The sequence below is a fragment of the Chiloscyllium plagiosum genome, unplaced genomic scaffold, assembly GCF_037043375.1.
Source record: "Chiloscyllium plagiosum isolate Xiang-an unplaced genomic scaffold, Cpla_swu_hap1 HiC_scaffold_12, whole genome shotgun sequence".
NCBI classification, from domain to species: Eukaryota; Metazoa; Chordata; class Chondrichthyes; order Orectolobiformes; family Hemiscylliidae; genus Chiloscyllium; species Chiloscyllium plagiosum.
The window spans coordinates 102510412-102538215 of record NW_028270150.1 but is presented as its reverse complement, the minus strand read 5'-3'; the positions used below and the strand labels follow the sequence as shown (position 1 = coordinate 102538215).

Here is a 27804-nt window from a genome sequence, read left to right as displayed (position 1 = left end):
TTCAATAAAAAGAATAGTTTGTGTTTATTCCATCACTGTCATTTAACAAGTTTAAGTAAACAAAATATACCTTGCATTACATGTACATCTTTAATGGGAAATACAAAATGGGACAGTGGCAGAGGAAGTGCCTCAAACCGATCACAGGAAATAGTCACTGGGATGCACGTCACATCATCCTTAGCTTTAGATGAATGATCCTTGGTTATGAAGCCGTCAACCAACACTACATGCATGTCCCGGGATAAGTGTGGGGAGCAATACATGAACTTCCGACCTTGATTTGTTAAGCCACAGAGGATAGCGGTGGGAAAGGGTTCTGTTTACTGACAACAAGCTTCTGATGCTGGTGAGAGATATAACCCTTGATGTGTCCCTATATTAAAAAAGACCACACATAAATATGCAATATTTAGCAAAAAAAACATGCATTTAGTTTGCACCTTTTGCAATTTCAAGATGCTTGACTAATGAAATATTTGCTGAACCTTACATATAAATGTAACATAAACAAATGCTGCAGCAAATTTGTGCTCAGCAAGATCCCACAAAACAGCAATGTCTGCAGCCAAAGAATCTGTTTTTGTAATGTTGACGAGCAACAAATCTTGGTCAAATATCCAATTGGTCTCACGATCAGTTATGCATACTTCACAAGTCAGGTAGTTGAAATAGGAGCACATCAGTGAACCAGATGTGTTTTTACAATAATCGATCATAGCTTCATGACTACCATCCCTTAGACTAATTTTCAATTCCAAGTTTTTTTACAATTTTAATTACAACTACTCTGGTTAGATTAGAACCTGTGTCTCCAAAGCATTAGCCAGTGACACAGACATTATACCATCTACACCAATGTTCATCTGAAGCCGTTAACAATTGGTGTCAGCGTTGCCTGAAAGGCTTGTATGCTCAGTTGAGAGTCAGCAGATTGGTGTTACTATTACAAACCCAAGCAGTGACTTCCCCTGAGGACTATCAGTTGAACTTGAACTATAGTACCAAGTCAGGGTGCTGTGTGATTTGGAGGGAAATATAATATCTTTAGGGAAGGAAATCTGTGGTGATTAACAGGTCAGTGTGTTAACTCATGTCACTGAACAATGGACCCCAAAACCATGATGAAGCAGCTGGTGGGTGTAAGAATGAACTTCTTTTTCTTTTATTAACTGGTAGCTATATGCATATTGAAATTGCTTGGATGAAATATGCTACAATGAAGAATCTATGAATCACAGAATCTTGCAGCAATCCAGGAGGCCATTTAACCCATCATACCTCTGCTGAGGTTTCCAAATAGTTCTACCATTCTTGTACATTTTATCAAATCTAACAATAATAGTTTGGACATTTTGTAACATATGTTTCCCTCATAAATTGAAAATTGGGATCAAACAAAGTATCAAGATGACTTAAAACATACCATGTAGATGAGGTTTGCCAAAATACACTGGACTTCATCAATGTCAACACCCTCAACTTGCATGAAATTAAGAGCAACCAGAAAAGCATCAAGTGGCAGCTGGTGTGTCCTGAGCAGCAAATACCTAGAGAAATACAGTGTGGTAAAAAGTAAAACTGCACATTAACAGCATTTGCATTGTAGATCTGCGTAACATATACACAGACAGCAAATGAAGTGCTAGTGCTGTACAAGGAAGAGACTTACACTTTCTTGAAAAGATTTCTATACGTGATGATTTTCAGTTTCTCAAGTATGAGGAAGATTCCACAGCGAATGAAGAAGGCTTCATGTTTTGCTAAAGCATCATTCAGTAGTAGAAGGTTCCCTTCACTAATTTAAAAAAAAGACAAGAACTGAGCTGAAAAGACCTTACCCGACCCATTTATCCACCCGTGTCAGTAATCCAGTCCACTACTGCCTTAAATTGATTGCTGGGTCACTGCATGTCTGCAATCATAATTCAGACATGCAGTTGGTAATTTGATAATTGATCAATTGATAGTTTTATAGCACCGCTGACACTAGAATCACCCAAGGAACTTCAGAGGGAGGACAAGAGAGAAACAGCAAAGATAAATAGGCAATGCTGTGGATGGCAAGTCATGGACAGTGTTTCAGAGAGCTAATGAACAATTTAAAAACATTCTAACTGTAAAGGAAGGGTGGGAGAAAACAGTTCTCAGAGTCACAAACAACAGCCTTGTTAGCTGACCATTGCAAATTAGCTTTCCTTATCTGTCTCAGAGGAGGCTTTGACACAGAGTCAAAGAGATTTGCAGCATGGAAACAGACCCTTCTGTCCAACCAGTCAACGCCGACCATAATCCCAAACTAAACTAGTCCCACCTGCTTGGCACATATTCCTCCAAACACTTCTTATTCATGTACTTACCTAAATGTCTTTAAATGTAGTAACTGTACCCCATCCACCACATCCTTTGGAAGTTCATTCCACAATTTTGTAAGAACAATCGTCCTCAATTTTTTTTAAACTTTTCCCCTCTCACTTTAAAATATGCCCCTAGTCTTGAAATCCACCGCCTTGGGAAAAAACAACTACAAGTCACCATATTTATACTCCTGACCACACCACATTTTTTTCAGTGACTCTCCTGCCTTGCCGGCTGGGTGGAATTGTTCTCAACTGATTCCAGTCCTGTCTGTTCATTTGTAGCCAGACAGTCTACAGAAATTGCTTCTCTTCCCAATCCTGCAGCATTCCCTCTGGAAGCCCCCCTGCCCCGACACCTCCTACTTTTTATCTACATGCCGCCCCTCATAACATCAAGATTCCATTGTCAGCAAATGATCTCAAGCTATACCAATATCTCGAGTCCTTTATGCCTCTGATTTTTCAGATTACTAATCTGACATGCATATTAAATAAGTATAAAGTTGATTCTGAATAAATGTTGGGAAGATTGCCTAAAATCCGCTGCCTGGTAACTGCAGCTACATTGTTCCCTGTACAGCATTCTGTTTGACTAACATTTGAGGGGCAAGCTCCAAATTCACACCCCCTTTTTGTGTAATGAAGTGCTTCCTGACATCACTCTGAATTGCTTAATTCTAATTTAAAACTGCATGGCTCCCCCCCCACCCCCCACCCCCCCCAACACCATCACAACCACTACCCTTGATCTGGGCTCGCCATCAGAGGAAATCGTTTCTTTTTCTCTCCCTATTGTACTGTTTAACCATTTCAAACACCTTGTTAGGAAAATGCGTGCTCCAAATATTAATTTGTAACAAACACAACAAATCCTCATTATCTGCAAGGTGCATCCTGATGACAACAAAAAAGGCAGTTCCACTACAATGTACCTATCTACTGCGAAAGGCCACACAATCAGGCCAGATGAAGGAAGAAAAGATTAGGTCTAGGACCAACTTCATAGCTATTTGGATCAGCAGATAGCAAAACATACATATCTTGAATTTCTAATGAATGACACTTAGCAAAAGGAAAATGCACTAGGGACAACAGCAACAATACTATATCTGCAAGGAGCAGAGGTTCAAATGCAGACATCCAGTCTACAAGACCTTCAGAGGAGAGAGGTTACATGACAGAGCTTGGTGGTGGGAGAGGGTTAATCTTGAAACCAGCTGCAGAGGATTGTTAGGAATCTTGTCTCAAAAGCAACAGGTTTTCGCTCGCTCCCTCTTTCTTTGCAACCCCAGTCTGACCGCGTTCCTGAAGTGGAAATTAGAACCTACCTTACCATCTCAGTCAAAGGGAATTTCACCAGTTACAACTGTTCCATGGTGACACCCCTGTGCCACAAGGTTAGGTGTGCAGAATCGCTTTGGATACAGCTCACCATACAAGATAATTCAGGACTTAAAGACACTTTCGCCAAATGACATTTAAGTTAACGTTCTGCAGTGTTCCTTTTTCTTTCTTTTTCCTCATGGTTGTGTGTGTGTGTTTTTTAACAAGGTTAATTATATCAATATATATTGCCAAAATCCAAACTATCAGATTCAGTTAAAGAGTTAAATATGAAACCTAGTTGACTTGTTTCTAATACTGAACTTAACAGAGTCCAAGACTGACAAAGTGCTCAAACTATCACATCCTGGTTATAGAGTCATAGAAATATACAGCACGGAAACAGACCCTAAATTAAAACTTTGTAATGACCAGTGGAGGAGCGGAATTGGGAAAGGACTTGGTGCACCCCTCCAACCTCTATCATAACAACCTCAATTGATTCACTTTTTAAATCTCCTTTAACCAACAGAACATAAACATAACCTATGCAATATGGCCTCATAATTTAACACTTTCAACCAGGTACCATTCTGGTCAATCTGCACTGTACATTGTCCAAGGCCAACATAACTTTCCTGAGACACAGTGCTCAGAACTGAATGTAGTACTCTAAATGCAATCTGGCTGGAGATTCATATAAGTGTAACATAATCTCTGTGCCTTTGTACTTGTGTTGTTCAACCTATTGGGGAGAGGATCGAAACTACTCTCCTTTACACCAGCTTTGAAGTTCCTTCCCATTACTGGATTATAGCTGTCGTGAGAATAACATTGATGCTGTGGTTCTGTTCGCCGAGCTGGAAGTTTTTGTTGCAAACGTTTCGTCCCCTGTCTAGGTGACATCCTCAGTGCTTGGGAGCCTCCTGTGAAGCGCTTCTGTGGTGTTTCCTCCGGCATTTATAGTGGCCTGTCCCTGCCGCTTCCGGTTGTCAGTTTCAGCTGTCCGCTGTAGTGGCCGGTATATTGGGTCCAGGTCGATGTGTTTGTTGATGGAGTTTGTGGATGAGTGCCATGCTTCTAGGAATTCCCTGGCTGTTCTTTGTTTGGCTTGCCCTATAATGGTAGTGTTGTCCCAGTCAAAGTCATGTTGCTTGTCGTCTGCGTGTGTGGCTACTAGGGATAGCTGGTCGTGTCGTTTCGTGGCTAGTTGATGTTCGTGGATGCGGATCGTTAGCTGTCTTCCTGTTTGTCCTATATAGTGTTTTGTGCAGTCCTTGCATGGGATTTTGTACACTACGTTAATTTTGCTCATGCTGGGTATCGGGTCCTTCGTTTTGGTGAGTTGTTGTCTGAGAGTGGCTGTTGGTTTGTGTGCTGTTATAAGTCCTAGTGGTCGCAGTAGTCTGGCTGTCATTTCAGAGATGTATAGGACAACTATACACTATATAGGACAAACAGGAAGACAGCTAACGATCCGCATCCACGAACATCAACTAGCCACGAAACGACACGACCAGCTATCCCTAGTAGCCACACACGCAGACGACAAGCAACATGACTTTGACTGGGACAACACTACCATTATAGGGCAAGCGAAACAAAGAACAGCCAGGGAATTCCTAGAAGAATGGCACTCATCCACAAACTCCATCAACAAACACATTGACCTAGACCCAATATACCGGCCACTACAGCGGACAGCTGAAACTGACAACCGGAAGCGGCAGGGACAGGCCACTATAAATGCCGGAGGAAACACCACAGAAGCACTTCATAGGAGGCTCCCAAGCACTGAGGATGTCACCTAGACAGGGGACGAAACATTTGCAACAAAAACTTCCAGCTCGGCGAACAGAACCACAACAACGAGCACCCGAGCTACAAATCTTCTCACAAAATTTGAATAACATTGATGTTCATAATAGCATTCATACCCCACCTTGGCTGGATAATTCAAATACTCAATAATGATGAGACAGGCAACCTTCAGGGCAGCAGATTCTGAGCAGAATCACCATTTGCCGATGAATTACTACACAACTCAAGGCATTGTCCTCCAGCAACAGGTGGTATTATATTAAGGGCCTTGTAATTTACAAGGTTTTATTTCAAGTTATTTAAAAAGTATGTAAAACAAAAGAAAAAAATCCTTTGTCTCCATAAAGTTCATACCCAACAGCCTTGGTGACATCAGAAAACTGCAAAAGGTCATACTTTCGTAACAACTGGATTGTTGGCATGTGGCCCTGTAAAGCAAACAGATTGTTAAAAGAAATTAAATCAAAAAAGGGAAGGAAAGAAGGATTGACTCAGTACATTGGCATGTTAAGTCACCTTAGGATTCACGGAAGTCAAAAGGCATTGCAAACTACCACAAACAGCAGCATGGTAAAATAATGTGAGTTAACTAAAGATTGGTGAATAAATATCAGCTAGCATACTGGACCTATATCACTGCCGTCAAATATTGTTGAGTTCTTTCAACTTGGCATTTCAGAGGACAGACAGGGCCTTGGCTTAATACCTTATACAAACATATAAGTCAGTAGGAGGCCAGTCAGCATCCGCTCTGCCATTCAATGAGATCGTGGATGATCTGTTAGTGTTTTGTATTCCAGGTCCCCAGCTATTCCTAATAAACCTTTGATTCCCTTACCTAACACGAATCTATGCATTAAAAACCCACCTTAAAAACATTCAGTGGCCTTACTTCCAACTGCCTTCTGAGGTGAAGAGTTCCAAAGCTGTGCAAGACATGAAGAAAAATAATATTCTCCCCCTCATCACTGTTCTAATAGGGCAATCTCTAATTGTAAAACAGTGCTCCCAGTTCACTCACAAGAGGCAACATACTTCCCTATCCATCTTGACTAAATAACTGAGAATCTTATAAATTTCCATCAAGTCAAACAACGCCAGTCTGCCCAAACTTTCCTCATGCTTCACCAACACGCCCACAACTGCTTCGGTGCCAGTCCATTATACGCTGAAGCCTCTAAAGTGCATCTCAATGTTAAAAGCTGCGTTTATCTCAGCATTCAGTATCAATGCTTTTTCCAGCAGTTGTCCCTCAAGATGTGAATGCCTACTGTTACTACAGTCAGTATTATTCCACTCCATGAGTTACTGACAAGGAGCATCTTGACAGGCAGCAGGTAGATCAAAATCATCCGCTTGTTCTTCTGGCTGGACTTATGGCAATGCTGAAATGCAAACGATAAGTATTCTTCAGCTGCAAAACAAATCAAAAATGTTGTATTTTAAAATTGATCTCTGCTCCTATTTAGCCACTAAAAAACAAAGTTTCCGCTGTATATTTTATACCTCCTTCCTTTCCACATACATTACATAGATAATTAGATAGTTGGTACAGAGTAAGTTAAATGTAACTTTGCTTAGAACAGGCCAGCAACAGGACAAAACAGACACTGTACAATAATAAGAAGCCTGCAGCATACCTGGTAATGAGTGCCTCACCTTGTTTAAAATCACTGTCAAACATGGCTTTCCTCCCAACGTAGTATTTGTATGTCACCCTTTGTGCCATGCTGTATTCATCCTTTAAACTGGAGCTGTCAATGGCTCTGATTAAAGGTTTACATAGATGGAGTTTATTGATCTGTTGGAAATGGGCAGCATACCAAATATTATTAAATATCAATTTCTAGTGGACATCAAACAATCCAGTACCATTTGTTACAACACGGGATAAACCCCTCTGCTAATTTAAACCCAATACACAGAGAAGCTCACCTCGTGCCATAATCTGTTACATTTCGACAGGCAAAGAACTATCCCAGATCTCACTATTTAAAGAAATAATTAACAATTTTATTCTTTAAGCCCAAAAGAGAACATCAAACAGCAGCTATTTATAACTCGTTTCTCTTAAAGCTATATCAACGCCCCACTTCCTCCCCCACCACTCTACAATTCCCTCTTAAATTTACGGCAATTTCAAATGCAGCTATCGTCTTCAGATGCTGAACTTTCTCTGTAGATCTCTCTAGGTTGGCTTCAGTCTTCTGCTACACAAATTTCTTATGGACAGGTACCTTTCAGAGAGTTATCCAGCCAGCCTTACGTTGAATCATTTCATTGGTTTGATGTCATCCAAAACAGTAAAATTCAAATTCGATTGGATTTTGATATCTTGGGCATAATTTAAACTGAATGGCTGAATTTGAATTTGTTTTTGTAACATGGCAGCATAGCGCCAGCTATTTGTATCAACCCAACGTTATATTTTTAAATCTTTCAGCACACCCTGTGCCTCTCTAGGTCTGTGCCAGCTTCTACTCTCTCTTAAAGGTATAGTACACACCTACACCGTCATAACCCATTCCTATCAACACAGATCAGGCACTTGAGAGCAATGGCCTCAGTCTCATCACCAATGAAATACTGGTTACAAAATGAATGGTACAAAATATCACGGGAAGATAGTGCATTTGCGGCTGTTACCATTTTTACTGTGTCACTCATCCATTGGATAACTAGGACTGACGGTGACAAATGCTGTTCAATGTGTACAAGTAATGAGAAGAGAAAAGAGGTATTGAATGGATTTTTGTTGTGGATTAACCCATGAGATGCATCCGCACAGTACTTGACTGAGTGAACTAATGAAGGACTAGGAGGAGTCGACCACGTAGCCCCTCAATCAGCCATTTAGCAATAAGCTCATGGCTGATCTGATTATTTCATTTCTCACTTAACCCCAATAAAATCCCTGGTTTTACCTCCCTGACTTCCTTAAAAAAAGATTCAAATACTCTGCTTTGAGGAAGAGAGTTCCAAAGATTCCTGATCCCTTGTGAGATAAAATATACTCACCTTCGTCTTAAATGTGTAACCCCTTAGTTTTAAACAGTAACTTGTATATTCTCCCCAAGGGGAAACATTTATTTTGAACCTCTACCCTCTCAAGATCACTAATGATCTCATAAATTTTCAACCATGTCATCTGATACTCAAAACTTCAGCAGACATAAACTTAGCCTATTCAAACATTCCTCAGAAGACAACCTGCCCATACCAGTTATTAGTCTGGTAAACATTCGCTGAACTGCTTCCAAGACATGTACATCCTTAGTTTACTAATAAGGGGGGTAATACTGTGCAGTACTCCATGTATACTCTCATCCCTGTATAACGGAAATACAACATCTCTCTTTATGTACTTAATTCCCCTGGCAATAAATGATAGCATTCTATTAGCTTTCCTATCTTCTAAAGTGGCACAGTGGTTCTCGCTGTTGTCTCAAGCTCTAGGGACCCGGCTTTGATTCCACCTTTGAGCAACTGTGTGGAGTTTGCACATTCTCCCCGTGTCTGCGTGGGTTTGCTCCAGTTTCCTCCCATAGTCCAAAGATGTGCAGGTGAGGTGGATTGGCCATACTAAATTAGCCACAGCGTTCAAGGATTGTAGGCCAAGTGGGTTAGCCATAGGAAATGCAGGGTTACAGGAATAGGATAGGGTAGGTTGGATGTTCTTCGAAGGGTCAGTGCAGACTCGATAGGCTGAATAGCCTGCTTCCACACTGCTGGGATTCTATGATTCTAATTACTTGGTATACCTGCATTCCAAACTTTTGTAAATCATATTGTTATGGACTAAGCTAGACCCCCTCAAAACATTTTTTAAGCAGGTAGCCCAAATAACTTTGCTATTTGTTTAGCTAGATGTATAGTGGATATTCACGGAGTAAATTAGCTGGGTCGACTGCCAAGTTTTAAACAAACAAGATGTATTTACGAACTTACGGAATGAAACACAAAGAACAGAAAACAGAATAACAGATAACTTATCCTATCAAAACACAACTTAATGATGCTGTTCCAAAACTTCTTGCAACAATCCCAATACACAGATCCCTTAGCGCAAAAGGTAAAATCAAACAAAAGCTTGCAGTTTGCAAGGCGAGAGAAAAATCCAGCAACTTTTCACACATCCCCTGCTGTAATTAAACTAACTAAAGATCGGAACTGAAAAAACCTTTAACATAAACAAAGCTAGCTTGTGTCTTTTTTTATATGACATTAAAATCTTAAACTGGAGGTATCATCTGTTAGGGTCAACAGTAAGGCCCTAATTAAATGGAGCCTGGCCAATTACTCCCCCCCCTGAAAAAAACTCAAGGGCATAGTAACCTTGTAACAGAACCAGTATTGTGACAGCATACCGGGACCTCTCTGCATCTGGGAGGCAGGCTAGCTAAATATGTACTATCCAACAATATGGGATAAACAAAACAGAAAACAATATGTGAAGTTAGTGTGTGTGTGTGGTCTGAAAATAATTCAGATCCGACTGAAGCCCTAACCTTGATGGTACACTCAACCGACACGCTCATAGGGTGGGAGAGGACCAACAATTTAAATTTGTGCAATGCACATCTAATTCATCACATTTATTTTTGCAGTGTTTAAAAAATAGATAGAGTTTGTAAGAAGGCGTATGTCCCAATGAAGCAGACAGACAGAGACACGGACACAGACAGACTTTAACCTCACATCTTCAATGCAGTATCTGAGCTGAGATGGCACCCATTGTTAAAGCTAAATTGAGAATGTAACTTTAATAAATTCTGGGATTATGAAAGAACAAAAATTAACATGGTCATTCTAAAAGATGAATGACTGAATAAACAATCCAGTTTTTCTCAATATATCATGTCAGTCTGTGTCTTACAATCTTATACTCCACAGCCACCTGATGAAGGAGCAGCGCTCCAAAAGCTAGTGCTGCCGAATAAACCTCTTGGATTACAACCTGGTGTTGTGTGATTTTTAACTCCTTCCAAAGTGAATCACCTTACACGTTTCCACATTAAACTTCATTTGCCACCTCTCAGCTTATCTATGTCCCTTTATAACGTGCAACATCTTTCAGCACTATCCATGTCTCCACTGACCATAGTGTCATCCACAAATTTACTAACCCATCTTTCTATGCCCTCATCCAGGTCATTTATAAAAATGACAAACAGCAGTGGACCCAAAACAGATCCTTCCGGTACACCACTAGTAACTGACCTCCAGGGTGAACATTTCCCATCAACCACCACCCTCTGTTTTCTTTCAGCTAGCCAATTTCTGATCCAAATCACTAAATCACCTTCAACCCCATGCCTCCGTATTTTCTGCAATTGCCTACGGTGGGAAACTTTATCAAACGCCTTACTGAAGTCCACATACACCACATCAAGTGCTTTACCTTCATCCACCTGTTTGGTCCCCATCTCAAAGAACTCAATAAGGTTTGTGAGGCACAATCTACCCTTCACAAAACGGTGCTGACAATCCCTAATTAAATTATTCCTTTCTAGATGATTATAAATCCTATCTCTTATAATTCTTTCCGACTCTTTGCCCACTACCGAAGTAAGGCACACTGGTCTATAATTACCGGAGTTGTCTCTACTCCCCTTCTTGAACAGGGAACAACATTTGCTATCCTGCAGTCTTCTGGCACTACTCCTGTAGACAATTACATCAAAAAGATCGAAGTCAAAGGCTCTGCAATGCCCTTCCCTGCTTCCCAGAGAATCCTTGGATAAATCCCATCTGTGTTAAGAGCATCTTGTTGAAGAGATGGATCTTTTAAAAAAATATTCATTCATAGGATGAACAATTATTGCCTATCTTAAGAGCCAACAACATCGTGGGCTGAAGGGGCTGTTCTGTGCTGTATTGTTCTATGTTCTATGTTATAACTACATTGCTTCATTGCTACAGATAAATAGGCAAGACTGAGTAAGGATGGCAGAGTCATAGAGATGTACAGCATGGAAACAGACCCTTCGGTCCAACTCGTTCATGCCGACCAGATATCCCAACCCAATCTAGTCCCACCTGCCTGCACCCGGCCCATATCCCTCCAAACCCTTCCTATTCACATTCCCATCCAAATGCCTCTTAAACGTTGCAATTGTACCAGCCTCCACCACTTCCTCTGGCAGCTCATTCCATGCACGCACCACCCTCTACATGAAAATGTTGCCCCTTATATCCCTTTTATATCCTTCCCCTCTCACCCTAAACCTATGCCCTCTAGTTCTGGACTCCCCCACCCCAGGGAAAAGACTTGTCTATTTACCCTATCCATGCCCCTCAGGATTTTATAAAGCTCTATAAGGTCACCCCTCAGCCTCCGACGCTCCAGGGAAAACAGCCCCAGCCTGTTCAGCCTCTCCCTATAGCTCAAATCCTCCAACCCTGGCAACATCCTTGTAAATCTTTTCTGAACCCTTTCAAGTTTCACAACATCTTCCCAATAGGAAGGAGACCAGAATTGCATGCAATATTCCAGCAGTTGCCTAACCAATGAGCTGTACAACCACAACATGACCTCCCAACTCCTGTACTCAATACTCTGACCAATAAAGGGAAGCACACCAAACGCCTTCTTCACTATCCTATCTACCTGCGACTCCACTTTCAAGGAGCTATGAACCTGCACTCCAAGGTCTCTTTGTTCAGCAACACTCCCTAGGACCTTACCATTAAGTGTATAAGTCCTGCTAAGATTTGCTTTCCCAAAATGCAGCATCTCTCATTTATCTGAATTAAACTCCATCTGCCACCTCTCAGCCCATTGGCCCATCTGGTCCAGATCCTGTTGTAATCTGAGGTAACCCTCTTCGCTGTCCACTACATGTCCAATTTTGGTGTCATCTGCAAACTTACTAACTATACCTCTTATGCTCACATCCAAATCATTTATATAAATGACGAAAAGTAGTGGACCCAGCACCGACCCTTGTGGCACTCCATTGGTCACAGGCCTCCAGTCTGAAAAACAACCCTCCACCACCACCCTCTGTCTTCTACCTTTGAGCCAGTTCTGTATCCAAATGTTCTCCCTGATCTCCCTGTATTCCATGAGATCTAACTTTGCTAATCAGTCTCCCATGGGGAACCTTGTTGAATGCCTTACTGAAGTCCATATAGATCATGTTCTGCCCTCGAGGTCATTCACTGAAGGACATTAGTGAACCAGATGGGTTTTTATGACAATCGACAGTGGTGACATGATCTTCACGAGGCCAGTTTTTATTGTAGCTTTTCATTGAATTGAAATTTCATCATCTACCACGGTGGCCTTCAAACCCACATTCACAGCATTAACCTGGGTCTCTGGATTATCAGTCGAGCAATAATACCACTAGGCCAGTGTCTTCTCTGATAATGCTTAGCGAAGATGTGAAAAACCACACATTTTCACTGTTTTGGAATATAAACCGAATTGCAAATTGGTCTGCTTTAATTAAAAAAGGAAGGTTTTGTAACATGAAAACAACACATGATTGAGCTGCGCTATAAACTGCCACAATTTGGAAGCAAAAAAAGGGGCAAGTCAAGACTGAATGTAGAACCTTTTGACTAAGAAAATTATGCTTGGCTACGGCTCATTGATTGGTTGAGTTGTAAAGGGTTTAAAAACAGTAAGTGCAAAGAGCAGGAGGCAGTGTAAATATCCAGTTCGTATATTCGCTCCCTTTCTCTTCATGCCAGGAAAGTCAGAAAGCCCCAGAAAATTTAAAAAGAAAGACTACATTCAAGGGAGACCTAAATGCCTCCTCAAACTATTGAATTAATGACAATCATCGCTATACCTTAAATAACACGTCAGCATTGCAAACATCATATTTACTCAGACAAAAAGGACTTTCCACCTTATGGCCTGGACTTTTGAGCTTCAGAATTTTGTTTTCTCTGTCAATATTGTTTTTTCCATGCATAACATCTGTATAAACTTTTTTTTTTGTCTGTCTTATGACTGTGTAAGCATTTGGGATTTTGAAGGGATATAGTTTAAGTTGCATAAATTTGAAATCCTTTCTCTTCATTGCTCTTATTAAACCTATGTGTGTTACAATAAACAGAATTATTTCTGCTGTTACTGAAGAAAGCTGGTATGAAATGCTTATGTCTTGAATAGCAGCCAGTCAGGCACATTGATCATTTTGGTTTCCTCATTATGATTTTTATGCATTTATCTATTTTGTGATGACTTGTAAAGTAGTGGGGCATGATTATCAGTGCACTATTCACAGTTAATTTGTGACAAACATATTGAAATGAGGGTCGAGAGGATGGTGCTGGAAAAGCACAGCAGGTCAGACAGCATCCCTGGAGCAGGAGAATTGGTATTTCGGGCATAAGTCCTTTAACAGGGACCCTGATCTCCAGCATAGAACATAGAACATAGAAGAATACAGCGCAGTACAGGCCCTTTGGCCCTCGATGTTGCGCCGATCCAAGCCCATCTAACCTATACTAACCCACTATCCTCCATATACCTATCCAATGCCCGCTTAAATGCCCATAAAGAGGGAGAGTCCACCACTGCTGCTGGCAGGGCATTCCATGAACTTACGACTCGCTGAGTGAAGAACCTACCCCTAACTTCAGTCCTATATCTACCCCCCCTTAATTTAAAGCTATGCCCCCTTGTAATACCCAACTCCATACGCGGGAAAAGGTTCACACTGTCAACCCTATCTAACCCCCTAATCATCTTGTACACCTCAATCAAGTCACCCCTAAACCTTCTTTTCTCTAATGAAAACAGCCCCAAGTGTCTCAGTCTATCCTCATACGATCTTCCTTCCATACCAGGCAACATCCTGGTAAACCTCCTCTGCACCCGTTCCAGTGCCTCCACATCCTTCCTATAGTATGGCGACCAAAACTGCACACAATATTCCAGATGCGGCCGCACCAGAGTTTTATACAACTGCATCATGACCTCAGGACTCCGGAACTCAATTCCTCTACCAATAAAAGCCAGTACGCCATATGCCTTCCTCACCGCACTATTTACCTGGGTGGCAACTTTCAGAGATCTGTGTACATGGACACTACCAAGTATCCGACCATTAGCCCAGTACCCCATCTTTTTGTTATTCTTCCCAAAGTGAATCACCTCACATTTAGCTACATTGAATTCCATTTGCCACCTTTCTGCCCAGCTCTGCAGCTTCTCTATATCCTGCTGTAACCTGCCACATCCTTCCTCACTGTCAACAACTCCTCCGACTTTCGTATCATCCGCAAACTTGCTCACCCAACCTTCTAACCCCTCTTCCAGGTCATTTATAAAAATGACAAACAGCAATGGTCCCAAAACAGATCCTTGCGGAACACCGCTAGTGACGGCACTCCATGAAGAAACTTTGCCATCAACTACTACCCTCTGTCTTCTTCCATCCAGCCAATTCCTAATCCAAACCTCCAACTCACCCTCAATGCCATATCTCCGTATTTTCTGCAGTAGCCTACCATGGGGAACCTTATCAAACGCCTTACTAAAATCCATATATACCACATCTACCGCTTTCCCCTCATCAACCTCCTTCGTCACCTTTTCAAAGAATTCAATAAGGTTTGTGAGGCACGACCTGCCCTTCACAAAACCATGCTGACTATCCTTGATCACATTATTCCTATCCAGATGTGCATAAATCCTATCCCTTACAATTCTCTCTAAGACTTTGCCCACAACAGAAGTGAGACTCACCGGCCTATAGTTACTAGGGTTATCCGTACTCCCCTTTTTGAACAAGGGAACCACATTTGCTATCCTCCAGTCTTCTGGCACTACTCCAGTAGACAAAGAGGACATAAAAATCAAGGCCAATGGCTCTGCAATCTCCTCCCTTGCTTCCCAGAGAATCCTAGGATAAATGCCATCAGGCCCAGGGGACTTATCTATTTTCACCTTTTCCAGGATTTCCAACACCTCTTCTCTACATACCTCAAAGCCATCCATTCTACTTATTTGTGACTCAGTACTCACATCGACGACAATGCCCTGTTCCTGAGTAAATACTGAAGAAAAGTATTCATTCAGTGTCTCCCCAATCTCTTCCGCCTCCACACGCAACTTCCCACTACTATCCTTGACTGGACCTATTCCTACCCTAGTCATTCTTTTATTCCTAACATACCTATAGAAAGCCTTAGGGTTTTCCCTAATCCTACCGACTAAGGACCTTTCATGTCCCCTCCTTGCTGCTCTTAACTCTCTCTTCAGGTCCTTCCTGGCTACCCTATAACTCTCAATCGCCCCAATTGAACCTTCACGTCTCATCTTGAGATAGGCCGCCCTCTTCCATTTAACAAGGGATTCCAATTCCTTATTAAACCACGGCTCCCTCGCACGACCCTTTCCTCCCTGCCTGACAGGTACATAATTATCAAGGACACTCAATAGTTGCTCCTTGAACAAGCTCCACATATCATTTACACTCTTGCCTTGGAGTCTACTTTTCCAGGCCACACATCCTAAGTCATTCCTCACCGCATCATAATTTCCCTGACCCCAGCTATAACTCTTGCCCTGTAGTACACACTTATCCCTCTCCATCCACGAGAGTAAAAATCACCGAATTATGGTCACTATCCCCAAAGTGCTCACCTACCTCTAATTCTAACACCTGGCCTGGTTCGTTACCCAGAACCAAATCCAGTATGGCCTCACCTCTTGTTGGCCTGTCTACATATTGTGTCAGGAAACTCTCCTGCACACATTGAACAAACACTGACCCATCTAACGAACTTGAGCTATAGCTTTCCCAATCAATATCAGGAAAGTTAAAGTCCCCCATAACCACCACCCTATTACTGTCACTCATCTCCTGAATCACCTTCCCTATCCTTTCTTCTACGTTTCTAGGACTATTGGGAGGCCTGTAAAAGACTCCTAACAGGGTGACCTCACCTTTCCTGTTCCGAACCTCAGCCCAAACTACCTCAGATGGCAAGTCTTCATCCATCGTCCTTTCCACCACTGTAATACTATCTTTGACAAGCAATGCCACACCTCCCCCTCTTTTACCCCCACCTCTGACCCTACTAAAACATTTAAATCCTGGAACCTGCAACAGCCAATCCTGTCCCTGTTCTAGCCATGTCTCCGTAATAGCCACAACATCGAAGTCCCAGGTACCAACCCACGCTGCAAGTTCACCTACCTTATTTCGTATACTTCTTGCATTGAAGTATACACACTTCAAGCCACTTTCCTGTTTACAGACACCCTCCTTGGAAATTGATGCCATGTTCCTAACCTCCCTACACTCCTGGCCCTGCACCCTGAAGCTACAATCTGGGTTCCCATGCCCCTGCAGAGTTAGTTTAAACCCCCCCCCAAGAGCACTAGCAAACCTCCCCCCAAGGATACTGGTGCCCCTCAGGTTCAGGTGTAGACCATCCTGTTTATAGAGGTCCCACCGTCCCCAGAAAGAACCCCAGTTATCCAAAAACCGGAATCCCTCCCTCCTGCACCATCCCTGTAGCCACGCATTTAAGTGTTCTCTTTCCCTATTCCTCGAATCTCTATCACCTCTGCAGTCCTCACTCCCTCCATATTGAAATAAGGCTCCTAATGGGTAATTAACATCATGATTTAAAATTCACTGCTGTTAAATGGGTTTCCCATAGGTCTGGAAACTTAGCAGTTTAGAATTAGAGGCTTCATGCGCTGAGAACATTTTCCAGCATTCCCTGTGGGCCAAGAGGAGCAGAACACAGTCCTGGTCCCACAAGAAAGATCTCAGCCTCCCACTGGTAGGACCGTTCCTTGTAGCCCCAATGGCTGACCACTCCCCACAAACCTAGCAGTCTCCTGACTGCTGGCTTTCTCATCCAGTTGCCAAAGTATCAATGTTAACAAGGGAATAGTGAAGCAGCCCTGTCATTAGGTAGGCAGGACCTCCACCTTGCTAGGTTGTTCAGCTTTTGAGAGTCCGCACTGGTATCGGGGCAGATACCAATGAGTACAGATTACACATTTATACAGCTGTAAATACCAGGTCCTTTTCTTACCTTAAAATATATTTTGAACAGCTGATTGATGAGAAATAGCATTCCCCACTTCTTTGAGTCATCGATTCCAGCGCGGCTATTTTCAGAAGCAATAATAAAATTCAGCAAAATTGCTTCAAATCATTGGTAATTTTATAGCTTTACTGAATTACTTTAATTTCTAAAAAATGCAATGGATTACAAGAGTTACATGACTACATACCTACGAACACATGAGTTAGGAGTATCTCGACCCTATTATACCATTTAATAAGATCATGGCTGGTCTGATTATGGCTGGTATTATTATGACCTCAACACCAAAACTTTTCACCCACTAGTTTACCAACAGTATATCCACCTCTGCCATAAAAAAATTACTTATAGTCTCTGATTCCATTCTCATTTGATGAAGAGAGTTCCAAAAATTCACAATCCGACAGAATATTTGATTTGAGCTATAGGGAGAAGCTAAACAGGCTGGGGCTGTTTTCCCTGGAGCGTTGGAGGCTGAGGGGTGACCTCATAGAGGTTTACAAAATTTATGAGGGGCAAGGATAGGATAAATAGACAAAGTCTTTTCTCTGGGGTCGGGCAGTCCGGAACTAGAGGGCATAGGTTTAGGGTGAGGGGGGAAAGATATAAAAGAGACCTAAGGGACAACTTTTTCACACAGAGGGTGGTACATGTATGGAATGAGCTGCCAGAGGAAGTGGTGGAGGCTGGTACAATTGCAACATTTAAGAGGCATTTGGATGGGTATATGAATAGGAAGGGTTTGGAGGGATATGGGCCGGGTGCTGGTAAGTGGGACTAGATTAGGTTGGGATATCTGGTCGGCATGGACGGGTTGGACCGACGGGTCTGTTTTTGTGCTGTACATCTCTATGACTCTATGACTGATCTTTTTAATGAGCGACCCTTTATTTTTGCAAAGTTACTGCTAATTCTAGATTCTCCCACAACTGAAAACATCCTTTCCACATGCACCCTTGTCAGTACTTAGTATCAATATAATCAATCAAAAATGAGCGATTAAAATACCTACTTGTCACTGGCACAGACTCGGAAACAACTCATCAGTAGTTCTGCAGCTTTCTCCAGCATATCTCCCACTTTGCCCTTTCCTTTCTTTCCTAGTTGTTGGTCAGCCTGGTCAGAAGCGAGATTTGTCAGAGGAAAACACAGATAAAAATAAAATTTTGATAGCTTCCAATCAAATATTTCTGGTCATCATCACACTAAACCTGTAGCCTCAAATGCAGTGTTATACTTTCTTATTGGATAGGTGTTGTTAAGTAATTCTTGTACACATAACCTGGTTTACACAACAGAGGCCTTTATAAGCCAGGATGGATGACTGTATTCAGGGTGAACATCGATGACTTTCCAAATGCATGACAGGCTTTAACACTCGAGCCCTCTGAGAAAGCAATTCACCTACTGCCACCCCACTGCCTTTTTGCCATAGCGTTACAAAATGTTTCCTTTTCAGGCAATGGCCAATTTCCTTTATAAAGCCCCAACTGATCCTGCCTCCACCAGACTCTCAGGCGATAGGGCTAGGATTAGGGGTTAGGAATACACTTTCAGGCAGTGTATTCTGATCACTAAATGGAAAGGTCTTTGCTCATGTCACGTGGCTCCTTTTGGTCAATTATCATAAATCTGTGCCCTCTGGTCTCGTCGCTTCCACCAAAGGGAACAATTTGTCTATGCGACAGAGTGCTCCTATTTTAAATACTATCAAATTTCATCTCAACCTCTCAAACCCATGGCCTGTGCTACCTTGAAGGGCAGCAGATAGATGGGAACACTATGACCTCAAACTTCCTCCCCAAGGTGCTCACCATTCTGACTTGGAGCTATACTACCACCTCTTCAATGTTACTGGGTCAACTGCTTAACTCAACATATGCCTATGAGAGGCTGGAGGAGAAAGTGAGGACTGCAGATGCTGGAGATCAGAGCTGAAAATGTGTTGCTGGAAAAACGCAGGTCAGGCAGCATCCAGGGAACAGGAGAATCGACGTTTCGGGGCACAAGCCCTTCTTCTATGAGAGGCTGGAGACTTCCATCAAAAACTAAATTAAAAATGTGCTCAATGCAAGGATCTGAGCGCTTTTACAGTACTCTGAGTCTTTATATGAGGTAGAAGCTGATGATCCGACTAAAGGGTACCCACTTAAGACCACAATGAAATTTTCACACACGTTAATCAAGTGCCTTCCCAAGAGCCTGTCATACCTCTGCACCACATGAAGGATGCAGAATGCAAGACTGTAATAAAAACTTCCAAAGGAATATGAATTTAATAAATTCCCACAACTAATGCAATTTCGTACTCACATTATTTGCAAAGATCCGTAGGTCCAGAGCTACTGCATACATTATCGGTAGAGCCCTAGAAGTGACAAACCACAGGTATATCAAAAGGTAAATAATTCACAACCCAAGGCAGTACTCAGCCAATCAAATATTTTCGAGGTGTAATCACATTGGAATGTAGGGAAATACAGCAGCCAATGCCCACAACCTGCAATGAAATAAAGAGCAGATAAATCTATTTTGGCAAATCTGATTGAGTGACAAATAGTTAGGGCAGGACTTCAAGGTTAACTCCACGGCTCTTCTTCCAAAGAATGCTACAGAATCTCTTACGTCCACCTGAGATAGCAGACCAAGTCACTGACCCCAAGTGCTTCAACATAGTTTAACATTTCATCTGACAGACAGCACTCTCTCAGTACTGCACTGGCATGTCAGTCTGTTCAAGTGGCATATGAACCCATAACACATTGTCAAACATCATGCCTATCACGTTACAGACCCACATCTGCAGACTTTCTCTTGGGTTTTCTCTGATTTCTTCCATTTTATCATCCTTTTTCTTGGATACAATTTGCACTTTTATTTTGTCTACCCACACTTACTCAGACCATTTGTCTGCAAAATTGCCTATTCTTCTGAAAGGTTAGCTTATTTTTCAGTATTCAGAAATAAGAACAAAAGGCCAGCTCCACCATTTAATAACATCAGGGCTGAGATATTTGTATCATCGATAGCCACAGGCGAGGTGGCGGTTGGCTAACATGGTGCCACTACTTAAGAAAGGCAGTAAGGAAAAGCCAGGGAATGAAAGACCAGTGAGAGTGACATCGATGGTGGACAAATTGTTACAGAGAATCCTGAGACAGGATTTACATGTATTTGGAAAGGCAAGGTGTGATTAGGGATAGTCAACATGGCTTTGTGTGTGGAAGATCGTGTCTCACGAACTTAATTGAGCTATTTGAAGAAGTAACAAAGAGGATTGATAAGGGCAGAGCGGTGGATTTGATCTTCAGTAAAGCATTCGGCAAGGTTCCTCATGGTAGTCTGGGGTTAGTAAGGTTAGATTACAGAACTATCTATAGCTACTTGGGAGACAGAACTGGTTCATAGGTAGAAGACAGAGGGTGGTGGTGGAGGGTTGCTTTTCAGACTGGAGGCCTGTGACTAGTGTGTGCCACAAGGATTAGTGTTGGGGCAACTTCTTTATGAAATTTATATCAATGATTTTGATATGAATATCAGAGGTTTAGTTAGTAAGTTTGCAGATGACACCAAAATTGAAGTAGACAACAAAGAAGTTTACTTCAGAGGACAACGGGATTTTGATCAGATGGACCAATGGGCTGAGGAGTGGCAGATGGAGTTTAATTTAGATAAATGTGAGGTTTTGCATTTTGGAAAGGCAAATCAGGGCAGTACTTATACACTTAATGCTAAGGGCCTGGGAGAGTCACTGAACAAAGAGACCTTGGAGTGAAGGTTCATAATTCCTTGAAAGTGCAGTCACAGGTAGAAAAGCAGTAAAGAAGTTGTTTGGTGTGCTTGCCTTTATTGGTCAATGTATCGAGTACAGGAGTTGGGACATCATGCCGTGTGTAATTCTGGTTGCCCTGCTATAGGAAAAGCTTGTGAAACTTGAAAGGGTTCAGAAAAGATTTACAAGGATATTGCCAGGGTTGAAGGATTTGAGCTACAGGGAGAGGTTGAATAGGCTGGGGCTGTTTTCCCTGGAGCATTGGAGACTGAGTGGTGACCTTATAGAGATTTACAAAATTATGAGGGGCATGGATAGGATAAATAGGCAAAGTTTCTTCCCTGGGGTGGTGGGAGTCCAAAATAGAGGGCATAGGTTTAGGGTGAGAGGGGAAAGATATAAAAGGGACCTAAGGGGCAACTTTTTTCACATAGAGGGTGGTACCTGCATGGAATGAGCTGCCAGAGGACGTGGTGGAGGCTGGTACAATTACAACATTTAAAATGCATCTGGGTGGGTATATGAATAGGACAGGTTTAGAGGGACATGGCCAAATGCTGGCAAATGGGACTAAGTTTATTTAAGATATCTGGTCAGCATGGACGAGTTGGACCAAAGGGTCTGTTTCCATGCTGCACATCTCTATGACTCTGTGGTCCAACTGTGCCTAAAACTATACTTTTCTTTCTGTCTCTCATAACCTTTGACTCCTCTGTCAACCAAAAATTTGTTTAATTTGTAGCCTTGAGTTAATTCACTGACCCATTCTCCACTGCTCTGACAGGTAGAGAATTCCAAAGATTAATGACTCTTATTCCAGATCCACAATCCAGTTCCTGTGGTCCATGAGGGAAACAGTAACATAAATAAGGTGTAGAGTAAATAAGACCATAGAGATGAAAGTGAGGCTCAAAGATTGCTAACAGAGACAGACGTTTTGGTTCCTGAGTACTGATATCAATACCAGAGAAAGTGAAAGCTGTATCATTGGAACAAGTTCCAGTGAAAGCATGCTGAGCCCATTAAACATGATGATTAAGACATGCTTAAATTTTAGTGGCGTGAGGTATCATGTGAGAGGAAATGTGGTAAAATAAACTTAGATAACAAGCTAATACATCTGGGAACCAATCTGGGTGATGATATGCAGAGTGCACAGGAAGGGAGAGAGAATACAAATCTAAAAGTGCACTAGTAGGTAAGGCTACAGACAGCAAAAATGGTAAAAAGTTATAGTTAGAGTCTCTGCATCTGTGAGTGCACAGCATTCATAAACTAGATGAACTATGAGGACAGAGAAAACATTTACGAACTGATAGCCAATGCTGAGACATGGTTGCAGGTCGACCAAGCTTGGGATCTGAATATTGAAGGGGGACATTGACATTTTGAAAAGATATGAAATTAGGGAAATGTGGTGGAGTAGCTCTGTTAAGCAATTATCTCATTAGAACAGAAGCAAGAGACAGCCTTAGCTGGAGAATCAACTTACGTAGACTAAGAAAGAGGAAGAGTAGAGCATCATACATGAGAAGAATCTATAAGTTTACTTCCAACAACTATACTGTAACTATTAAAATGGCGGATGTAAGGAAGGTGCCACAATAATCATGGGTAACGTTAATTGACACGTAGGTTGGATGAATCACATTTGCAAAAAAACAAAGTCTGGAAAAATGTGTTTGCAAAGTGTATTGGGGTAAATTCTTTGAGGCGTGTGTTCTTGGAACATACTAGGAAGCAGGCAACTCAGGACCTAGCAATGATCAGAGGGACAAGAAGCCCATAAATGACAATGATCATAAGAGAACAGAATTTCAGGTTCAGTTTGAAAAGGAGACATGTGCATCTAAGATTAGTGCTTTAAATCTGAATAGAGGTAATATAGGATATGAACTGAGTAGAAAAAAATGATTAGGTTAAAAGGTAGGAAAATGGAGATTCAGCGGCAGACTTTTAAGGAAACTTTTAATAGCTCTCAGCAAAGATTTATCCAAGTATTATGGGCCTGATCAAACCCCCTCAAATGAATGTAAGACCTTAACTTTTTCTTATTTTAAAAGTAAGTGTAAGACTTTGGGTTCCAAATGCAATTCAATTGGTCAAACTACCTGACATTAAGCAAAATACACTCCAGTTTTACACTACCATTAAAATATAGACAAAAATAAAAATAAAATAATTGGTTTAAATGTAACTCTACCGAAATGTTTATCAAAATAATATAACTATAAACTACTGATTAATTGTTCCAATATAGTAACACCCCATAAGCACACCTTTGGCAAAGGCAAATTCAGTAAAATAGATTGTCTCACTGGCAATTCTAGCAGCAAGAGGAGAACTCCAGATTTTAGCTGTAACAGAGAGAAGAGAACGTGCTTCCACATCCAGCTTCCAGAAGCCAGCAACTGCAGAAAGCTGAAACAAAAATTCCTGGTTCTGTGGGAGCTTGACCACACCCACGCAGACCATTCCTATTGCTCCAACATGAAAACAAAACTCAAGGCCTCACAAACTGTTTATTGACTTTGAGCAGTCTGCTCGTCACCTCTGTCTCAACCCATCTTCATCAAAATAAAACCTGGACAAAATGCACCTCTTAAAGCCACTGTATCATCACACAAATGCGAAGTGAAGAGTTTCTAGAAGTGTTTAAATGGGGAAAGAAAAGTAAAGCAAGTGAGAATCCCCTACAACAGGATTTCCCAATGTGAGGATTGGGATCCCAAGTGGGGTCACGAGCTGGAATTTTGAGGCAGTTGGAGACAGTAATAGCTGACCCTCCACCTCCAATCCTTATAGGACTTGCCCCCCCTCACCCATACACAGGGGGTCAAGCCTTGAAATGGGGTCATAGTGGAAAACATTTATGAGCCAGATTGGAGGATGGGAAAAAGTTGTGATTGTAAGAGCCACTCCTTGTTTGAGGTACTGTAGGTGTTGGAAGTGATTTCCTCAAATTCAAGAACTGTAATTATGCTTTATAAGCTGTTGCGTTGTTTTGAAACTTTGGGTAAAAAAGATCAAAGCAATGGCACTTTAAAAAGGAGGAAGAAAGACCACATGATCAGAGAAAGAAACCTACACTGCTGTCTGACACAGCAGTGAATCTGCACAGCGACTGGCCTTTGTGTATGAGTTCAAGTAAATCTGCACATGGGAGTGCGTCTAAGAAAAATGAACAAACAGTGAAATTCACAGCTGACCTCGGATGAACCTGTGTGGGACAGCCCACAGCATGAGAGAAGCTAAGTGCATAGCTTTTAAGTGTAAACTTGCAGTAACTCTACATTAGCGAGTAAGAAGTTCTTTTTTGATTTGTTTTGTTGAAATCTGTCTCTTGATTAAATTTTAAAAAATAGAAAATGTAGGTACTAAGTAAGCCTGGAGCGATGGTTTTTAATGCAGTGAGTGCTATTTTCTGGGTCTGCAGATTGTTAAGGAGCAAAGATAACCTTTAGTAGAATGATGCGCTCTGCCTGTCGGATGTGGGAGATTAGGGAGAATTTCCATGTTATTAATGATTATGATGTGGCGGTGCTGGTGTTGGACTGGGTGGACAACTTAAAAAAACACATAACACCAGATTATAGTCTAACAGATTTATTTGGAAGCACTAGCTTTCACAGCGCTGCTTCTTCATCAGGTAGCTGTGGGGCAGGATCGAAAGACACAGAATTTATAACACAAGATCACAGAGTCATGCAACTGCTATGATATATTGAACAAATCCTACATTGCTGTTAAGTCTTTCATCTTCTAGAATCGGTTACAAGATTCGGTTCATTAATATGTAAACCCCAGAACTTCTTTCCAGTCACATTCGAGACAACTTAAGGTTTTATTAAAAAAAACGTGACATCTCAGCTCAGACAATGCATTAAAGGTATGAGGTTTGAGTCTGTCTGTATTCCAATCTTGAGCCAGACTAGTTCTATTTCCAAAGTGGATTTATAAAATGTTTTATGGATTGATTGCCTACATTGTTCAAAAAGCACACAATCTGCAGGCAGTCAAAGTACAATGTGTCTGCAGTTACAATTCTGCAAATGCAAATTCACCCCAAGACTTACATGTTTGTGTGCATACATGTGATGGAGGGAGAAGAGTCATAGAGAAGTACAGCAGAGAAACAGACCATCCAGTCCAACTTGTCCATGCTGACCAGATATCCTAACCTAATCTATCCCCATTTGCCAGCACTTGGCCCATGCCCCTCCAAACCCTTCCTATTCATATACCCATCCAGATGCCTTTTAAATTGTACCAGCCTCCACCACTTCCTCTGGCAGCGCATTCCATACATGAACACTGTCTATGTGAAAAAGTTGCCCCTTAGGTCTCTTATATCTTTCCCTTCTCATCCTAAACCTATGCCCTCTAGTTCTGGACTCCCCTACCCCAGGGAAAAGACTTTGTCTATTTATCCTATCCATGCCCCTCATGATTTTATAAACCTCTATAAGATCACCCTCAGCTTCTGATGCTCCAGGGAAAACAGCCCCAGCCTGTTCAGCCTCTCCCTATAGCTCAAATCCTCCAATCTGGCAATATCCTTGGAAATCTTTTCTGAACCCTTTCAAGATTCACAACGTCCTTCCAATAGGGAGACCAGAATTACATGCACTATTCCAAAAGTGGCCTAACCAATGTCCTGTACAGCCTCAACATGACTTCCCAACTCCTATACTCAATGCACTGACCAATAAAGGAAAGCATACCAAATGCCTTCATCACTATCCTATCTACCTGCAAATCTACTTTCAAAGAAGGTGCATTAGTCAGGGGTAAATATAGGGTAGGGGAATGGGTCTGGGTGGATTACTCTTCGGAGGGTCGTTGTGGACTTGCTGGACTGAAGGGCCTGTTTCCATACTGTAGGGAATCTAATCTGTTCAGCAATACTCCCCAGGACCTTACCATTAAGTGTATAAATCCTACTCTGATTTGCCTTTCCAAAATGCAGCACCTCAATATTTATCTAAATTAAACTCTATCTGCCACTTCTCAGCCCACTGGCCCATCTGATCAAGATCCTGTTGTAATCTGAGGTAACCTTCTTCATTGTCCACTACACCTCCAATTTTGGTGTCATCTGCAAACTTACTAACTATACCTCCTAGGGGGAGGGGGAGAGTGAGAGAGTGAGAGAGTGAGAGAGTGAGAGAGTGAGAGGGTGTGAGGGTGTGAGGGTGTGAGGGTGTGAGGGTGTGAGGGTGTGAGGGTGTGAGGGTGTGAGGGTGTGAGGGTGTGAGGGTGTGAGGGTGTGAGGGTGTGAGGGTGTGAGGGTGTGAGGGTGTGAGGGTGTGAGGGTGTGAGGGTGGGAGGGTGGGAGGGTGGGAGAGTGGGAGAGTGGGAGAGTGGGAGAGTGGGAGAGTGGGAGAGTGGGAGAGTGGGAGAGTGGGAGAGTGGGAGAGTGGGAGAGTGGGAGAGTGGGAGAGTGAGAGAGTGAGAGAGTGAGAGAGTGAGAGAGTGTGAGAGTGTGAGAGAGTGAGAGAGTGAGAGAGTGAGAGAGTGAGAGAGTGAGAGTGTGAGAGTGTGAGAGAGTGAGAGAGTGAGAGAGTGAGAGAGTGAGTGAGAGAGTGAGAGAGTGAGAGAGTGAGAGAGTGAGAGAGTGAGAGAGTGAGAGAGTGTGAGAGTGTGAGAGTGTGAGAGTGAGAGTGATTGCAAATCCTATCAGATCGCATGGATCAGTTGGAGCGGCAGTTACAGGCAATAAGGAATTTACAGGAGCTAGGGAGTGTGATGGATGGCAGTTATCAGAAAGGAGAAAAACCACACAGATATAATCAGACAGATGAGTTAACTACAGTAAAGGTAGAAGGAGACGGGTAGTGCAGGAGTCTCCTGTGGTTATCCTCATCTTAAACAAGTATGCTGTTTTAGAGAATGTACGGGGTAATGGACTCTCAGGGAAATGTAGCATGAACAGCCAAGATTCCGGTACTGAGACTGGCTCTAATGTAATCAGGTTCCAAGCGATCGATTGTGATTGGGGATTCTCTAGTCAGAGACACAGACATTTCTGTGGCTAGCAGCGAGAAACCAGAAAAGTATCTCAGACACAGTGCAGAACATTCTCAAAGGGGAGAGGGATGAGCAGGAGGTTGTTGTGCACATTGGAACTAACAATATAGGACGAGAAAAAGATGAGATTCTGAAGGGAGAAAATAGAAAATTAGGCAGGAATTTAAAAGCAGGTCCTGTGGGGAGTAATAGCTGGATTACTCCTGGTGCTACAAGCTAGTAAGGGTAGGAATAGACGGATAGAGCAGATGAATATGTTCCTGATGAAGGGCATTTTCCCAAAACGTTGATTTTCCTGCTCCTCAGATGCTGCCTGACTTGCTGTGCTTTTCTAGCACCACTCTAATCTAGACCCCAGATGAATATGTGGCTGAGAAGCTGGTGCAGGGCAGAAGGGTTCACACTTTTGGATCATTGGAATCTCTTCTTGGGTAGAAAGAACTTGTATAAGAAGGATGGATTGTA

The 27804-nt window shown here is 42.1% G+C and overlaps 1 protein-coding gene across 10 annotated transcripts in view; it reads right to left on the bottom strand.

Moving 5' to 3' along the window:
• The window catches only part of pcid2 (PCI domain containing 2), a 68854-nt gene continuing 41050 nt past the window's right edge, over window positions 1-27804 (bottom strand). For 8 of the 10 annotated variants that reach the window (XM_087993124.1, XM_087993125.1, XM_043700278.2 and 5 more), the window contains 9 exons: window positions 19851-19905; window positions 18550-18653; window positions 17523-17598; window positions 7164-7305; window positions 6776-6918; window positions 5859-5932; window positions 1673-1798; window positions 1427-1550; window positions 1-376 (listed from right to left, as the gene is read on the bottom strand). In XM_087993124.1, coding sequence (XP_087849250.1) covers window positions 287-376; window positions 1427-1550; window positions 1673-1798; window positions 5859-5932; window positions 6776-6918; window positions 7164-7305; window positions 17523-17598; window positions 18550-18653; window positions 19851-19905 — 934 coding nt within the window. In that variant the 3' untranslated portion in view covers window positions 1-286. The remainder of the gene's footprint in view (window positions 377-1426; window positions 1551-1672; window positions 1799-5858; window positions 5933-6775; window positions 6919-7163; window positions 7306-17522; window positions 17599-18549; window positions 18654-19850; window positions 19906-27804) is intronic. The other 2 variants (XM_043700284.2, XM_087993126.1) reach the window with 1 other exon arrangement.